Consider the following 13622-nt stretch of genomic DNA (forward strand, 5'->3'; position numbering starts at 1 on the left):
AATCCTCCAGTGTGCCACAAATCTCTGTTTCTGACTTCCTATATGTTGTCATGGGCAGGAAGAATGTCTCACTCTAACATTCCAGAATTTAATTTTTTTTTGGGGGGGGGGATGTTGGGAACTCAGATGAAAGTTCTCTATTCTACCATCTTGCCTCCACATATACACTTAGAACATTTTAATCATTTGAAAACTGGGATTAAATAGTTATGGATGCTGGTGAGAGTGACTGGAGTTCCAAAGCTTGTTCTAGTCCTTAATCTTTGGGTCCCCTCCAATGAAATACAATGAATATTTAAAATGGAAACAAATGTTTATACCAGTGTTAACACTTTTTATCAACCTTCAAATGTCTACTTTTCTCTCCCAAATTCCCATAATTCCAGTATAGAAGAGATGAATTTTTAAGTATATTCAATTCTATTCAATATGAGTTCTGTATCTTAAAGAAATGTCATCTGGCTAAATATAACTCAAGGAAATATATTTTACACAGACATTTGTCAAATTTTAAATATATTGGGAGAATAAAAATTTTTAAAGGTTTGGGGAGATGAAGTTGATGAACTGGGAGACCAAGGTGTTTGATGGTATATCAACTTTGCCTTTAAATCCCCAACTATAAAAGGGAAGAGTTGGGGTAGAGAGAAAGACTGAATCCGGTTCTGAACTCCTTGAGAAAGAAATTCAGACTAGGAAACTGGAGATGACTATAACAAAAGAGTTGAATTAAGTTACATAGAGAGGTGTAGTGATTTTCAGAGAAAAGAATTTGCTGATTGTTGATATGACATGACATTGGAAATGGCCTTGAAGAAAGAGAATCTCTATTGCTTTTTTTGGTCCTGTCTATTTGGAAGATGAGAAAGTTAATATTTAGGACTGGAGAAGACAAAGAAGATCTGTTATATTTCCAGAGGGAGTCAAGATTCTGTGAGCTCCAACAGATGGATTATTCTTTCTTAACAATTATCAGTCACTACTTAAACTGATTCTAGTTTTATACTTATATTAGAAAAATCATTAGAATTTGTCCTAAATCCTAGAGGAATGGGTTGCCTTAGAGAGCAATAATAATAATAATTGAAATATGCATAATAATTTAAAATTTGCAAAGCTCTTTACACAATCCTATTTGATCTTCAGAACAATTTTGTTTTTGGCATGAGGTAGTAAGATTTTTTCCCCCATTGGAAACCTTCAAACAAAGGCACTTTCAGGGATGCTCTTAATAGAAGGGAAAGCATGAATTTCTAATAGGAGGGTCCTCAACACATGATTCTGTTGTTGTTATTCAGCCATTTCAGTTGTGTCCCACTCTTCATGACCCCATTTGGAATTTTCTTGGCAAAGATACTGGAGTGGTTGGCCATTTCCTTCTCTAGTTCATTTTACAAATAATGAACTGAGGCAAATGGTGTAAAGTGATTTGCCCAACTAGTAAGTGTCTGAGGCTCAATTTGAACTAGGAAGATGAGCCTTCCTGACTTCAGAACTGGCACTCTATCCACTGAAGACTTAGTTGCCCTCATAGTTACTTAGCTTCCTCTTAAAGACTTCTATGATAAGGATTCTCTGTTTCTTGAGGCAAAAATTTTTAATTTTGGACAATTCTAATTATAAGGTATTACATTCATTACAAGGACTTATGTTGAGCTAAAAATGTGTCTTCTTATAACCATTATCTGCTTCTTATAATTCTTTTCTCCAAATCCAAACAGAATAAGTCTGATTTCCCTTACATATGAAAACAAGAAATTTGAAGACAACTTACTTGTCTCCATCAGCCATATTCCAACCAAATTTTCTGAAAATTGAATATCTCCAATCCAAGGAGATTGGATTCTAATATTCAGATTTTCATTGATAAGGTAGCATTTGAGTTTAGTTTTAAGAAATGGATAAGAATAGGTAAAGAGGAAAAAGAGACTATTTCAGACAAGCAAAAGAGAATGAGGAAGCAATGACATCACTTCATTAGTCCTTTTTAGGCTAGGTCAATCAACTAGTTATGAATCTATCTGACTACACCATTATTCTATTCATATTCTTCATTTTCTTCACAAGAGATACTTTGCTAAACACCTTGTCAAAATCTAGATAAATGATTTCCATACTGTTCCTCCTATCTATTAGTCTAATAATTCTGTCAAAAAATAAAATTAGGTTAGGCTGGCATAGCTCTCTTATGGTGACCATTCCTTTTCTAAATGCTGACATAATATCATTCCAATAATTCCAGAATGTTGCCAGGAATCTCAGTCAGACTGATTTGATTTGAACAATTCTTTGATACCTTTTGCTCACATTTACTTTTTTTCCCTTTTTTAAAGTGCTTTCTCAAATCACTGAGAGCAGTTCTGGAAGTACATTCATAAGTTTGCTTTCTTTTTCCCCTTGGGAAATGGTCTAAGCCTGGTGACTTGAACTTATTGAGAACAGCTAAGTGCTATATTATCACACCAGTTCATTTAATTAATCTCTTCATTTTACTTAAAGTGAAACTGAGACTTTGGGAAACTGACTCAACCAAATAGTTAATGATAGATCCAAGGTTAGAAGCCTAGTGTTCTTTTTCCCCAAGTGAGTTTTTTTCCCTACTGTATCGTGGTGCTAGGGATAGAAGTGGAGGTGAGGGAGAAGGGTGAGGTTTACCAGTAAACTAAAGAGGCTAAGCCTCATTCATATCAAGTCTTAGGAATTATTTCAGGTCTTTAGTGATTCTCCATGATCACCTTAACCTTGGAACACTCTTCCCCCCAATTAGCACACTTATTCTAGGGGCTTTAAATTATGTAATTGTAAAGATAAAAAAGAGACAAGAAATACAATGTTAAAACTAAACATCGTGAGGGAGCAAAAAAATATCCAGCATCTAGGATGTAAGGATAACCTGCCTTACGGGTCTGTAGCACAATCCAAAGCAAGTAGTTGGAGACTGCAGTGTATATACCAGGCTTCCCTTTTCGACCACAGCCTTCTCCCCAGCTGACAATGCCCACTTGGTACCATATTTTCTTTTTAGTCCCCTGATGACAGACCAAAGGTCCCCCACTGTCACCCTAAAGGTGAGAAAGAAAATATTATTCCAAATACATTCTAGTTAGATCAAGAGATAAAATCCTTAGTCTTCTATTTACTCTCTGTATAAGCTGGGGCAGGTAAGTTAAATTTTATAAATTTAGTTTCCTCATATTTAAAATGTGTCAAAGTCTACCAGTTTTACCTTCATATTATTTCTCATGTATGTCCCTTTTCCTCCCCGATACCATCACCACCCTGGTTTCAAGCCCTCATTACATAATATCTGGAGTAGAATAGTTGGTTGGCCTGCCACAGCCCACTCCACTCCAGTCCATCCTCCACTCAGCTATCAAAGTGATTTTCCTAAAGCTCAGATCTCACCCTCCTTCCCCAATGAACTCTAGTAGCTCCCTATCGTTTCCAGAATTAAATATAAAAACCTCTGGATTTCAAACTCCTTCAAAACATTGTCCATTCTTACCTTTCTGACCTTCTTTTATATATTACACCCCACCCCCTTTCCTCCATCATGTTTGAGAGCAGGGATTGTCCTTTACCTTTCTTTGTATTTCCATTGTATAGCACAAGCCCTGGCCCATAGTCTAACACATTTATTAAGCACATAGTAAGTACTTAATAAATGATGGACTGGTCCATCATCTAAGGGGTAGTTACTAGGTAACAAAATTCTACCCGTTGAAGGAACCTAAGGAAAGCACCTCACAAACTTGTATAGAATAAAAGCATTCTCTAATTACATGATATTATAAGGAAGAGTCTCACATCTTCTTGTGCCAAGTGTTAATAGAAATATGAAAAAGGAAGAAGTAGCCTATACTGAAATGACTGCTACTCAACAGTATCCATTAACTATTAACCCTACCAAGAGGTCACAAAGGTTCCTTGGGAGCTGGTTTGATTTCAAATATAATAATAAGAGTCCTGTTTACCTGGCAGGAATCTCTCTTTCCTTCAACATCCCAGGCACACAGCATGTTTTCAGTGAGCATAAAAACTTTCTTGTAGCATTCTTCCCAATTTAAGAGTTGAAGGTTAGCCTTTTGCAGGGAGCTAGATGTTTTCCTCTTAGGTCCTAACCAAAAGGAAAGGCAGATCAATAAAGAAAGAGTAATCAGCAATAGAAAATTGTTATTTTATAGAATTTAGATGCCTCAAGACTATGGAGATCTGATCATTAATGTCTCTACCCTTTACACTCAAGAACCAGAATACTACCCTCTCCTAGCCACCTATTATGAATCTTTCTTTATCTCTTGGCAGTGTGATGATATAGTGGATAGAGTGTGGCCTAGGAAGACTTGAGTTCAAATCCAGCCTTAGATACTTTCCAACTGTATGATCTTGGACAAATCACTTAACCCTCTTTCTGGGCATCATCTGAAGTAAAAAAAGCAGGAATAGCAATCATGATTTCAGACAAAGCTAAAGCAAAAATAGATCTATTTAAAATAGATAAGGAAAGAAATTACATCTTGCTAAAAGGTACTATATACAACAAAGTAATAGCAATACTAAACATACATGCATCAAATGAATTTTTAAAGGAGAAATTAAATGAACTTTAGGAAGAAGTAGGCAATAAAACTATACTAGCAAGGACCTCAACCTCCCCCTTTCAGATCTAAATAAATCAAGCTAAAAAATAAATAGGAAAGAGGTAAAGAAAATGAATGAAATCTTAGAAAAGTTAGAACTACTAGATCTCTGGAGAGAAATGAATGGCAATAGAAACGAAGACACCTTCTTTTCAGCAGTACATGGATTCTACACAAAAAATTGATCATGTATAAGGGCACAAAAATTATACAACCAATTGCAGAAAAGCAAAAATAATAAATTCATCTTTTTCAGGACATAACACAACAAAAATTATAATCAATAAAGATCTATGAAAAGTTAAATAAAAATTTAATTGGAGACTAAATAATCTAATGCTAAAAAAGGATGGGTCAAAGAATAAATTATAGAAACAATCAATAAGAAAACAACATATCAACATTTATGGGATATAGCCAAAGCAATACTTAGGGAAAATTTTATATCTCTAAACACTCAAATCAATAAAAATAGAGAAAATGCAATCAATGAACCAGGTATACAACTGAAAAAGAACAAATTAAAAATCCTCATTTAAAGACTAAGTTGGAAATCCTAAAAATTAAAAGAGGAATTAATAAAATTGAAAGTAAGAGCCATTGAACTAATAATTAAAACTAGAAGTTGGTTTTATGACAAAACAAATAAATAAAATCAAGTGTATTAGGAAATTCGATTTTTAAAAAGAAGAAAATCAAGTAATTATTATAAAAAATGAAAAGGGTGAACTCACCACTAATGCTGAGGAAATTAAAGCAACTATTTTGCCCAATTATATGCCAATAAGTCTGACAATATAAATGAAATGGAAGAATATTTACAAAAATACAAATTACCCAGATTAGCAAAAGAGGAAATAGAATCTACAAATAATCTCATAGTGGGAGAAAAAAACTGAACAAGCTATTAATGAACTTCCTAAGAAAAAAATCCCCAGGGCCAGATGTATGCACAAGTGAATTCTATCAAACATTTAAAGAATAATTAATGCCCATGCTACATATTTGGGGAAATAGGCAGAGAAGGAATTCTACCAGATTCTTAAAAAAACACACACACACATATGGTACTATTACCTAAGCCAGGAAGAACAAGAACAAAGAAATAAAATTATAGGCCAATTACATTCTCAAGGAGACTACAGCAATATATCACAAAGATAATTCACTATGACCAGGTGGGATTTACACCAGGAATATAGGGCTGGTTTAATATTAGGGAAACTATCAGCATAATTGACAATATCAATAGCCAAACTAACAGAAATCACATAATTATCTCAATAGATACAGGAAAAGCTTTTGATAAACTTCAACACCCATTCCTATTAAAACACTAGAAAGCATAGGAATAAATGGGTCATTCCTTAAATTGATAAGTAGTATCTTCCTAAAACCTTCAGCAAGTATCATCTGCAAAGAGGATCAGTTAGAAGCCTTCCATATAAGATCAGGAGTGAAGCAAGGATGCTCATTATCACCACTATTATTTAATATTGCACTAGAAATGCTAGCTTTAGCAATAAGGAAAGAAAGAAATTGAAGTAATTAAAGTAGGCAATGAGGAAACTAAAACTATCACTTTTTGCAGATAATATGATGTTATACTTAGAGAATCCTAGAAAATCAACTAAAAAAGCTAGTTGAAATGATTAGTAACTTTATAGCAAAGTTGAAGAATACAAAATAAATCCATATAAATCATCAGCATTTCTATAGATTACCAACAAAATCCAGCAGCAAGAGTTAGAAAGAAATCCCATTTAAAATCACTCTACACAATATAAAATACCTGGGAATCCACTTGCAAAGCCAAACACAGGAATTATATGAACACAATTATAAAACACTTTTCACACAAATAAAGTCAAATGTAAATAATTGGAAAAATATTCATTGCTCATGGGTAGGCCAAGCCAATATAATAAAAATGGCAATTCTACCTAAATTAATTTATTTTTTCAGTGCTATGCTAATCAAACTACCAAATAATTATTTTATAGAACCAGAAAACATAATAAAATTCATTGGAAAGATTGTGAATATCAAGAGAACTAACAAAAAAAAATGTGTAGGAAGGTGGCCTAGCATTACCAGATCTCATACTGTACTATAAAGCAGGAATCGACAAAGCAATCTGATACTGGCTAAGAAATAAAATGTGGAGTAGATTAGATACACAATATACAGGGGTAACTGGCCTTAGCAACCTAGTGTTTGAGAAACCCAAAGATACCAGTTTTTGGAATAAGAACTCACTATTTTTTAAAAATTGCTAGGAAAATTAGAAAACAGTATGGCAGAAGCTATGTATAAACCAATATTTCATATCCTATATCAAGATAAGGTCAAAATGGATATATGATTTAGATATAAAGTGATACCATAACTAAATTAAAGGAATACAGAATAATTTACCTGGCAGTTCTTTGGAGAAGGGGAGAATTTATGACCAAACAAGAGATAAGATACAAAATGATAATTTTGATTATATTAAATTTTTAAAGTTTTGTACAAACCAAATTAATGTAATCAAGATTAGAAGGGGAACATCAAACTGGGAAAAGAAATTTTCATAAAAAATTTCTCTGATAAAGGTCTAATTTCTCAAATTCATAGAGAACTAAGTCAAATGTATTAGAATATAATTCTAATACATTCCCCCTGAGAAGTGATTAAAGGATATGTACAAGCAATTTTCAGATGAAGAAATCAAAGCCATCAATAACTATATGAAGAAATGTTCTAAATAACTCTTGATTAGAGAAATGCACATTAAAACAATGCCACCTCACACTTATCAGATTGACTAGTATAGCAGTAAAAGTAAAGTAAAATGTTGGAGGGGATGTGGCAAAATTGGGACACTAATGCATTGGTGGAGTCATGAACTAATCCAACCATTCTGGAGGACAATTTGGAACTATGCCCAAAGGGCACTAAAATTGTTCATACCCTTGAATCCAGTAATACCACTACTGGGTCTATATCCCAAAGAGATAATAAAAAGGAGGAAAGGACCTACTTGTACAAAATTATTTATAGCAATTCATTTTGTAGTGGCAAAGAATTGGAAATTGAGGGAATGTCCATCAGCTGGGGAATAGCTGAACAAATTGTAGTACATGTTGGTGGTGGAATATTATTGTGCTATATGAAATGATAAACAGGATGATTTCAGAAAAAGCTGGAAAGGGCTTTAGGAACTAATGCAGAGTGAAATAAACAGAACTGGGAGAACATTATACACAGTAATAGCAATATTGGACAATGATTATCTGTGAAAATTTGGCGATTCCAAGCAATGCAATGATCTGGGACAATCCTGAAAGACTTATGACAGGGAATGCTCCCTACCTACAGAGAAAGAATTGTTGAAGTCATCTTTCACAACAGTGTCTTTATGATTTTATTTGTGGGTTTTGACTATGTAAGAGTGTGCTCTTATAACAATGACCATTACGGAAATGTTTTGCATGGCAATAAAATAAAATTTAATTTAAAAAAAGAATCAAGGCAGCTTATCCCCTTAAACCATGTCCATTTCCTAGGCATAAATCATTAGTTTGAGTACCAAAGTCTTTTGTCATGACTGTACTACCCCCCAGAGAACAGTCCTTAAAATTCCACAAACCTACTTTAAAATCCATTCATAGGGGGGAAAATTCATTCATAGAAACACACAGAATGATCAGTAGCTTTGGGGGAAGATGACTGCCACCTTTGCTCAAAAGTATATTTATTGATTTGGTTCATTTTCCTCTCCTGGTATATAATGGGAACAGGTTCTCTCAACATGGAGGTTAATGAAATGTTGAATATGTTTACTCAAATTCCTGGAAAATGTATGTTTGTGAATGATAATTGAATTGATTATAAGGTAAATTTGATACCACCTTGTGAGATTAAACCCAAAAGGGCTTCTTTTACTTCAAACCTTTTTGACTTTAAGGACTTAATTGAGGCAACTAGGTAGGATTGTGGATAGAGAAGATGGTCTGGAGTCAGGAAAATCTGAGTTCAAATACAGCTTCAAATAGATCCTAGCTATGTAACCCTGGCCAAGCCACTTAACCTCTGTCTCCCTCAGTTTCATCAACTATAAAATGGTGATAATAAGTGGCATCTACTTCACAGGGATGTGATTTAAGGATCAAATGAGATAATGTTTGTAAAGTACTTAGAATAGCTTCTGGCACATAGTAGGTACTATATAAATGTTTGCTCCCTTCTCCTTTTAAATAATATATTCAATAAGAACAAGTTATAGTCCTTTGAGGGTGAATTTGGCCCGTGCTAGTGATCCAAAGACATTTAAAGTGGTCTGGTCAAAAAAGATAGAATGAGTTACAATTTCTAAAGAACCTTGCAAACCTTATGGAAGACTGTGAGTTACTGACTTAGGAAAACAGAGAAGAGTGGATATGCCTTGGAATCAGAAAGATCAGTGACTACTTCTGAATGTTACTAGCTGTGTGATCACTGAACCTGTTCCCCAGACAGCCTTCTAAGATTATAATTACAGAAAGATGCCAAGCCACTTCAGTGGTGGGAATTTCCACATCAGGGAATTTCCCTCAATCCCAATTAATATATATGAATGAGGACTTTCACTCCTGGGAACTAAAATGGTAGAGCAAGTAATGATCTGAACCTAGCTCCAAAAAAACAAACAAACAAGCAAACAAAACCTAAAGATACCAGAAGCAGAGGTGGGAGATGGGGAGCAGAATCCAGCTTAAACTAGCAAAGATGACATCTAGAGTAAACAAATACAAGTCTCCCCACAGAAAGTCATCCAAACCACCCCCTCTCTGTCTATGCTCTATGGCCAAAAGGCAGCTAGGTCATCCCTCAAGCACCAGTGTAGACCACAATACAAGTTTGGAACAGTTCAGGACAAGGAAGGACACATTCTCTCCACTTCAGGTAAAGAGTCAAACTTCAACATATAGGAAGGGTCAGGGAAAAGACTGGAAAATGAGCAAAAGACAAAGAACAAACCTGATCTTAGAAAGTTACTTTAACAATAGGGAAAATCAAAATACAAAATCAGCAGAGGACAACAATGCCAAAATGGAAAATGTGAATCTTCAAAAGAAGCTGTGAAAGGGTATCAGGTTCAAGAAGTACTTATAGAAGAGCTCAAAAAGGAGATAAAAAGTCAAATAATAAAAGAAGTAAAAGAAAAATTGGGAAAATAAATGAAAGAGTCAGCAACTTGGTAAAAATATATACAAAAACTCATTTAAAAAAATAGAACTGATGAAATGGAAAGGTAAGTATTTAAAAAGAGGGGGGAAACCCCAATTACTAGTATCAAAAATAAAAAAGTAGGAATTTACATCCAATGAAGAGAAAATTAAAGAAATTATTAGGAGTTATTTTGCAGATTTATATGCCAATATATATGTCTATCTAAATGAAATAGATGAATATTTACAAAAATATAAACTGCCCAGATTAACAGAAGAAATAAATTACTCAAACCACCCTCTATCTCAGAAAAAGAAAGTGAACATGCCACCAATGAATTTCCTAAGAAAAATCCTCAGCGCCAGATAGTCACAAAACATCAAAAGAATAATTAATTTGTATTCTATAGAAATTATTTGCAAAAATAGATTAAGAAGAAAAATTCTGTGAAATTTCTTTTATGACACTATATGATGTTGATACCTAAATTGGGAAGAGCAAAAATGGAGAAAGAAAATTACCGATCAATCTCCCTAATGAATATTGAAGAAAAAATTTAAAATATAATACTAGCAAGGAGATTACAACAGTATATCAAAAGAATTATACATTGTGACCAAGTAGTTTCAAACCAGGAATGCAGGGAATAGTTCAGTATAGGGAAAATAGTCAGCATAGTTGACCATGTCAATAACAAATCCAACAGAAACTATAATTATCTCAATAGATGCAGAAAAAATACAACACCCATTCCCATTTAAAAACACTAGAAAATATTTCTTAAAATTATAGGTAGCATCTGCCTAATGTATCTAAACTATCTAAAGTATCATATCTAAAACCATCAGCAAGCATTATCTATAATGGGGATAGGCTGTCCAACCTTCCCAGAAAGATCACTGGTGAAGCAAGGGTGCCCATTATCACCACTACATTCAATAAGTACAGTATTATACTTAAAATGCTGAAATATAGCAATGAAAAGAAAAAGAAATTTAAGGAATTAGACTAGGTAATAAAGAAACAAAACTATCATTTTTTGCAGATGATATGAAAACCTACTTATCCTAGAGAATCAACTAAACAATTACTTGAAATAATTAACAACTTTTGCAAAGTTGCAGGATGTTTTAAAAACCCACATACAAGAAATTGAAGGCATCAAAATAGGCAAGGAGGAGACCAAGTTATCACTCTTTGCAGATGACATGATGGTCTACTTAAAGAATCCTAGAGATTCAACCAAAAAGCTAATTGAAATAATCAACAACTTTAGCAAAGTTGCAGGATACAAAATAAACCCACATAAATCATCAGCTTTTCTATATATCTCCAACACAGCTCAGCAGCAAGAACTAGAAAGAGAATCCCATTCAAAATCACCTTAGACAAAATAAAATACCTAGGAATCTACCTCCCGAGACAAACACAGGAACTATATGAACACAACTACAAAACACTCTCCACACAACTAAAACTAGACTTGAGCAATTGGAAAAACATTAACTGCTCATGGATAGGACGAGCCAATATAATAAAAATGACCATCCTACCCAAACTTATTTATCTATTTAGTGCCATACCCATTGAACTCCCAAAATACTTCTTCACTGATTTAGAAAAAACCATAACAAGGTTCATTTGGAAGAACAAAAGATCAAGGATATCCAGGGAAATAATGAAAAAAAACACATATGATGGGGGCCTTGCAGTCCCTGACATTAAACTATATTACAAAGCAGCAGTCATCAAAACAATTTGGTACTGGCTAAGAGACAGAAAGGAAGATCAGTGGAATAGACTGGGGGAAAGCGACCTCAGCAAGACAGTATACGATAAACCCAAAGATCCCAGCTTTTGGGACAAAAATACACTATTCGATAAAAACTGCTGGGAAAATTGGAAGACAGTGTGGGAGAGATTAGGAATGGATCAACACTTCACACCCTACACCAAGATAAATTCAAAATGGGTGAGTGACTTAAACATAAAGAAGGAAACCATAAGTAAATTGGGTAAACAGAATAGTATACATGTCAGACCTTTGGGAGGGGAAAGGCTTTAAAACCAAGCAAGACATAGAAAGAATCACAACATGTAAAATAAATAATTTTGACTACATCAAACTAAAAAGCTTTTGTACAAACAAAACCAATGTAACTAAAATCAGAAGGGAAACAACAAATTGGGAAAAAATCTTCATAGAAACCTCTGACAAAGGTTTAATTACTCATATTTATAAAGAGCTAAATCAATTGTACAAAAAATCAAGCCATTCTCCAATTGATAAATGGGCAAGGGACATGGATAGGCAGTTCTCAGATAAAGAAATCAAAACTATTAACAAGCACATGAAGAAGTGTTCTAAATCTTTTATAATCAGAGAGATGCAAATCAAAACAACTCTGAGGTATCACCTCACACCTAGCAGATTGGCTAACATGATAGCAAAGGAAAGTAATGAATGCTGGAGGGGATGTGGCAAAGTAGGGACATTAATTCATTGCTGGTGAAGTTGTGAACTGATCCAACCATTCTGGAGGGCAATTTGGAACTATGCCCAAAGGGCGACAAAAGAATATCTACCCTTTGATCCAGCCATAGCACTGCTGGGTCTGTACCCCAAAGAGATAATGGACAAACAGACTTGTACAAAAATATTCATAGCTGCGCTCTTTGTGGTGGCCAAAAACTGGAAAACGAGGGGATGCCCATCAATTGGGGAATGGCTGAGCAAATTGTGGTATATGTTGGTGATGGAATACTAGTGTGCTAAAAGGAATAATAAAGTGGAGGAGTTCCATGGAGACTGGAACAATCTCCAGGAAGTGATGCAGAGCGAGAGGAGCAGAACCAGGAGAACATTGTACACAGAGACTAATACACTGTGGTATAATCGAACGTAATGGACTTCTCCATTAGTGGCGGTGTAATGTCCCTGAACAACTTGCAGGGATCCAGGAGAAAAAAACACCATTCATAAGCAAAGGATAAACTATGGGAGTGGAAACACCGAGGAACAGCAACTGCCTGAATACAGTGGTTGAGGGGACATGACAGAGGAGAGACTCTAAATGAACACTCTAATGCAAATATTATCAACATGGCAATGGGTTCAAATCAAGAAAACATGTAATGCCCAGTGGATTTGCGCGTCGGCTATGGGGTGTGGGGGGGGGGTAGGGGGGAGGAAAAGAAAATGATCTATGTCTTTAATGAATAATGCTTGGAAATGATCAAATAAAATATAACTTAAAAAAAAATAAAAACCCACATACATAATTATTAAGAACAAAGCCCAGTCAAGTGATAGAAAAAATCCATTTAAATTAGTGGTAGATAGCATAAAATAGTTGGGAATCTATGAAATCATAATACGAAATCTTTTCATAGAAATAAAATAATATCTAAACAAATGGAAAAATGTTAATTGCTCATAGATAGGCCAAGAAAATATGATAAAAAAAGAAAATTTAATCTATTTATTTGGTGCAATACCAAAAAAATTGCCCCAAAGTTGTTTTATAGAGGTAGAAAATATAATAACAAAATTCATCTACAAGACAGAAGATCAAGATTACCAAGAGAATCAGTTGGGGGGGAGGGGGCGGTGAAGGAAAGTGCCCTAGCAGTACCAGATCTCAAACTGTGTTATAAAATGGTAGTCATCAAAATAGTCTGGTACTGGCTAACAGTGATGGGTCAATGTAATAGATTAAGGACACAACACATAATATTTCCCTTGGTATTCTTGATCTTTTGTTCTTCCAGATGAACTTTGTTATA

General features: G+C 34.3%; 1 protein-coding gene across 2 annotated transcripts in view; it reads right to left on the minus strand.

The window, feature by feature from the left end:
• Positions 1-2772: 2772 nt before the first annotated feature.
• Positions 2773-13622, minus strand: part of PRSS55 (serine protease 55) — a 33362-nt gene continuing 22512 nt past the window's right edge. For both annotated transcript variants that reach the window (XM_056813712.1, XM_007476495.3), the window contains 2 exons: positions 3975-4117; positions 2773-3062 (listed from right to left, as the gene is read on the minus strand). In XM_056813712.1, the coding sequence (XP_056669690.1) occupies positions 2787-3062; positions 3975-4117 (419 nt within the window). In that variant the 3' untranslated portion in view covers positions 2773-2786. The remainder of the gene's footprint in view (positions 3063-3974; positions 4118-13622) is intronic.

The sequence above is a fragment of the Monodelphis domestica genome, chromosome 1 (assembly GCF_027887165.1).
Source record: "Monodelphis domestica isolate mMonDom1 chromosome 1, mMonDom1.pri, whole genome shotgun sequence".
NCBI lineage: Eukaryota > Metazoa > Chordata > Mammalia > Didelphimorphia > Didelphidae > Monodelphis > Monodelphis domestica.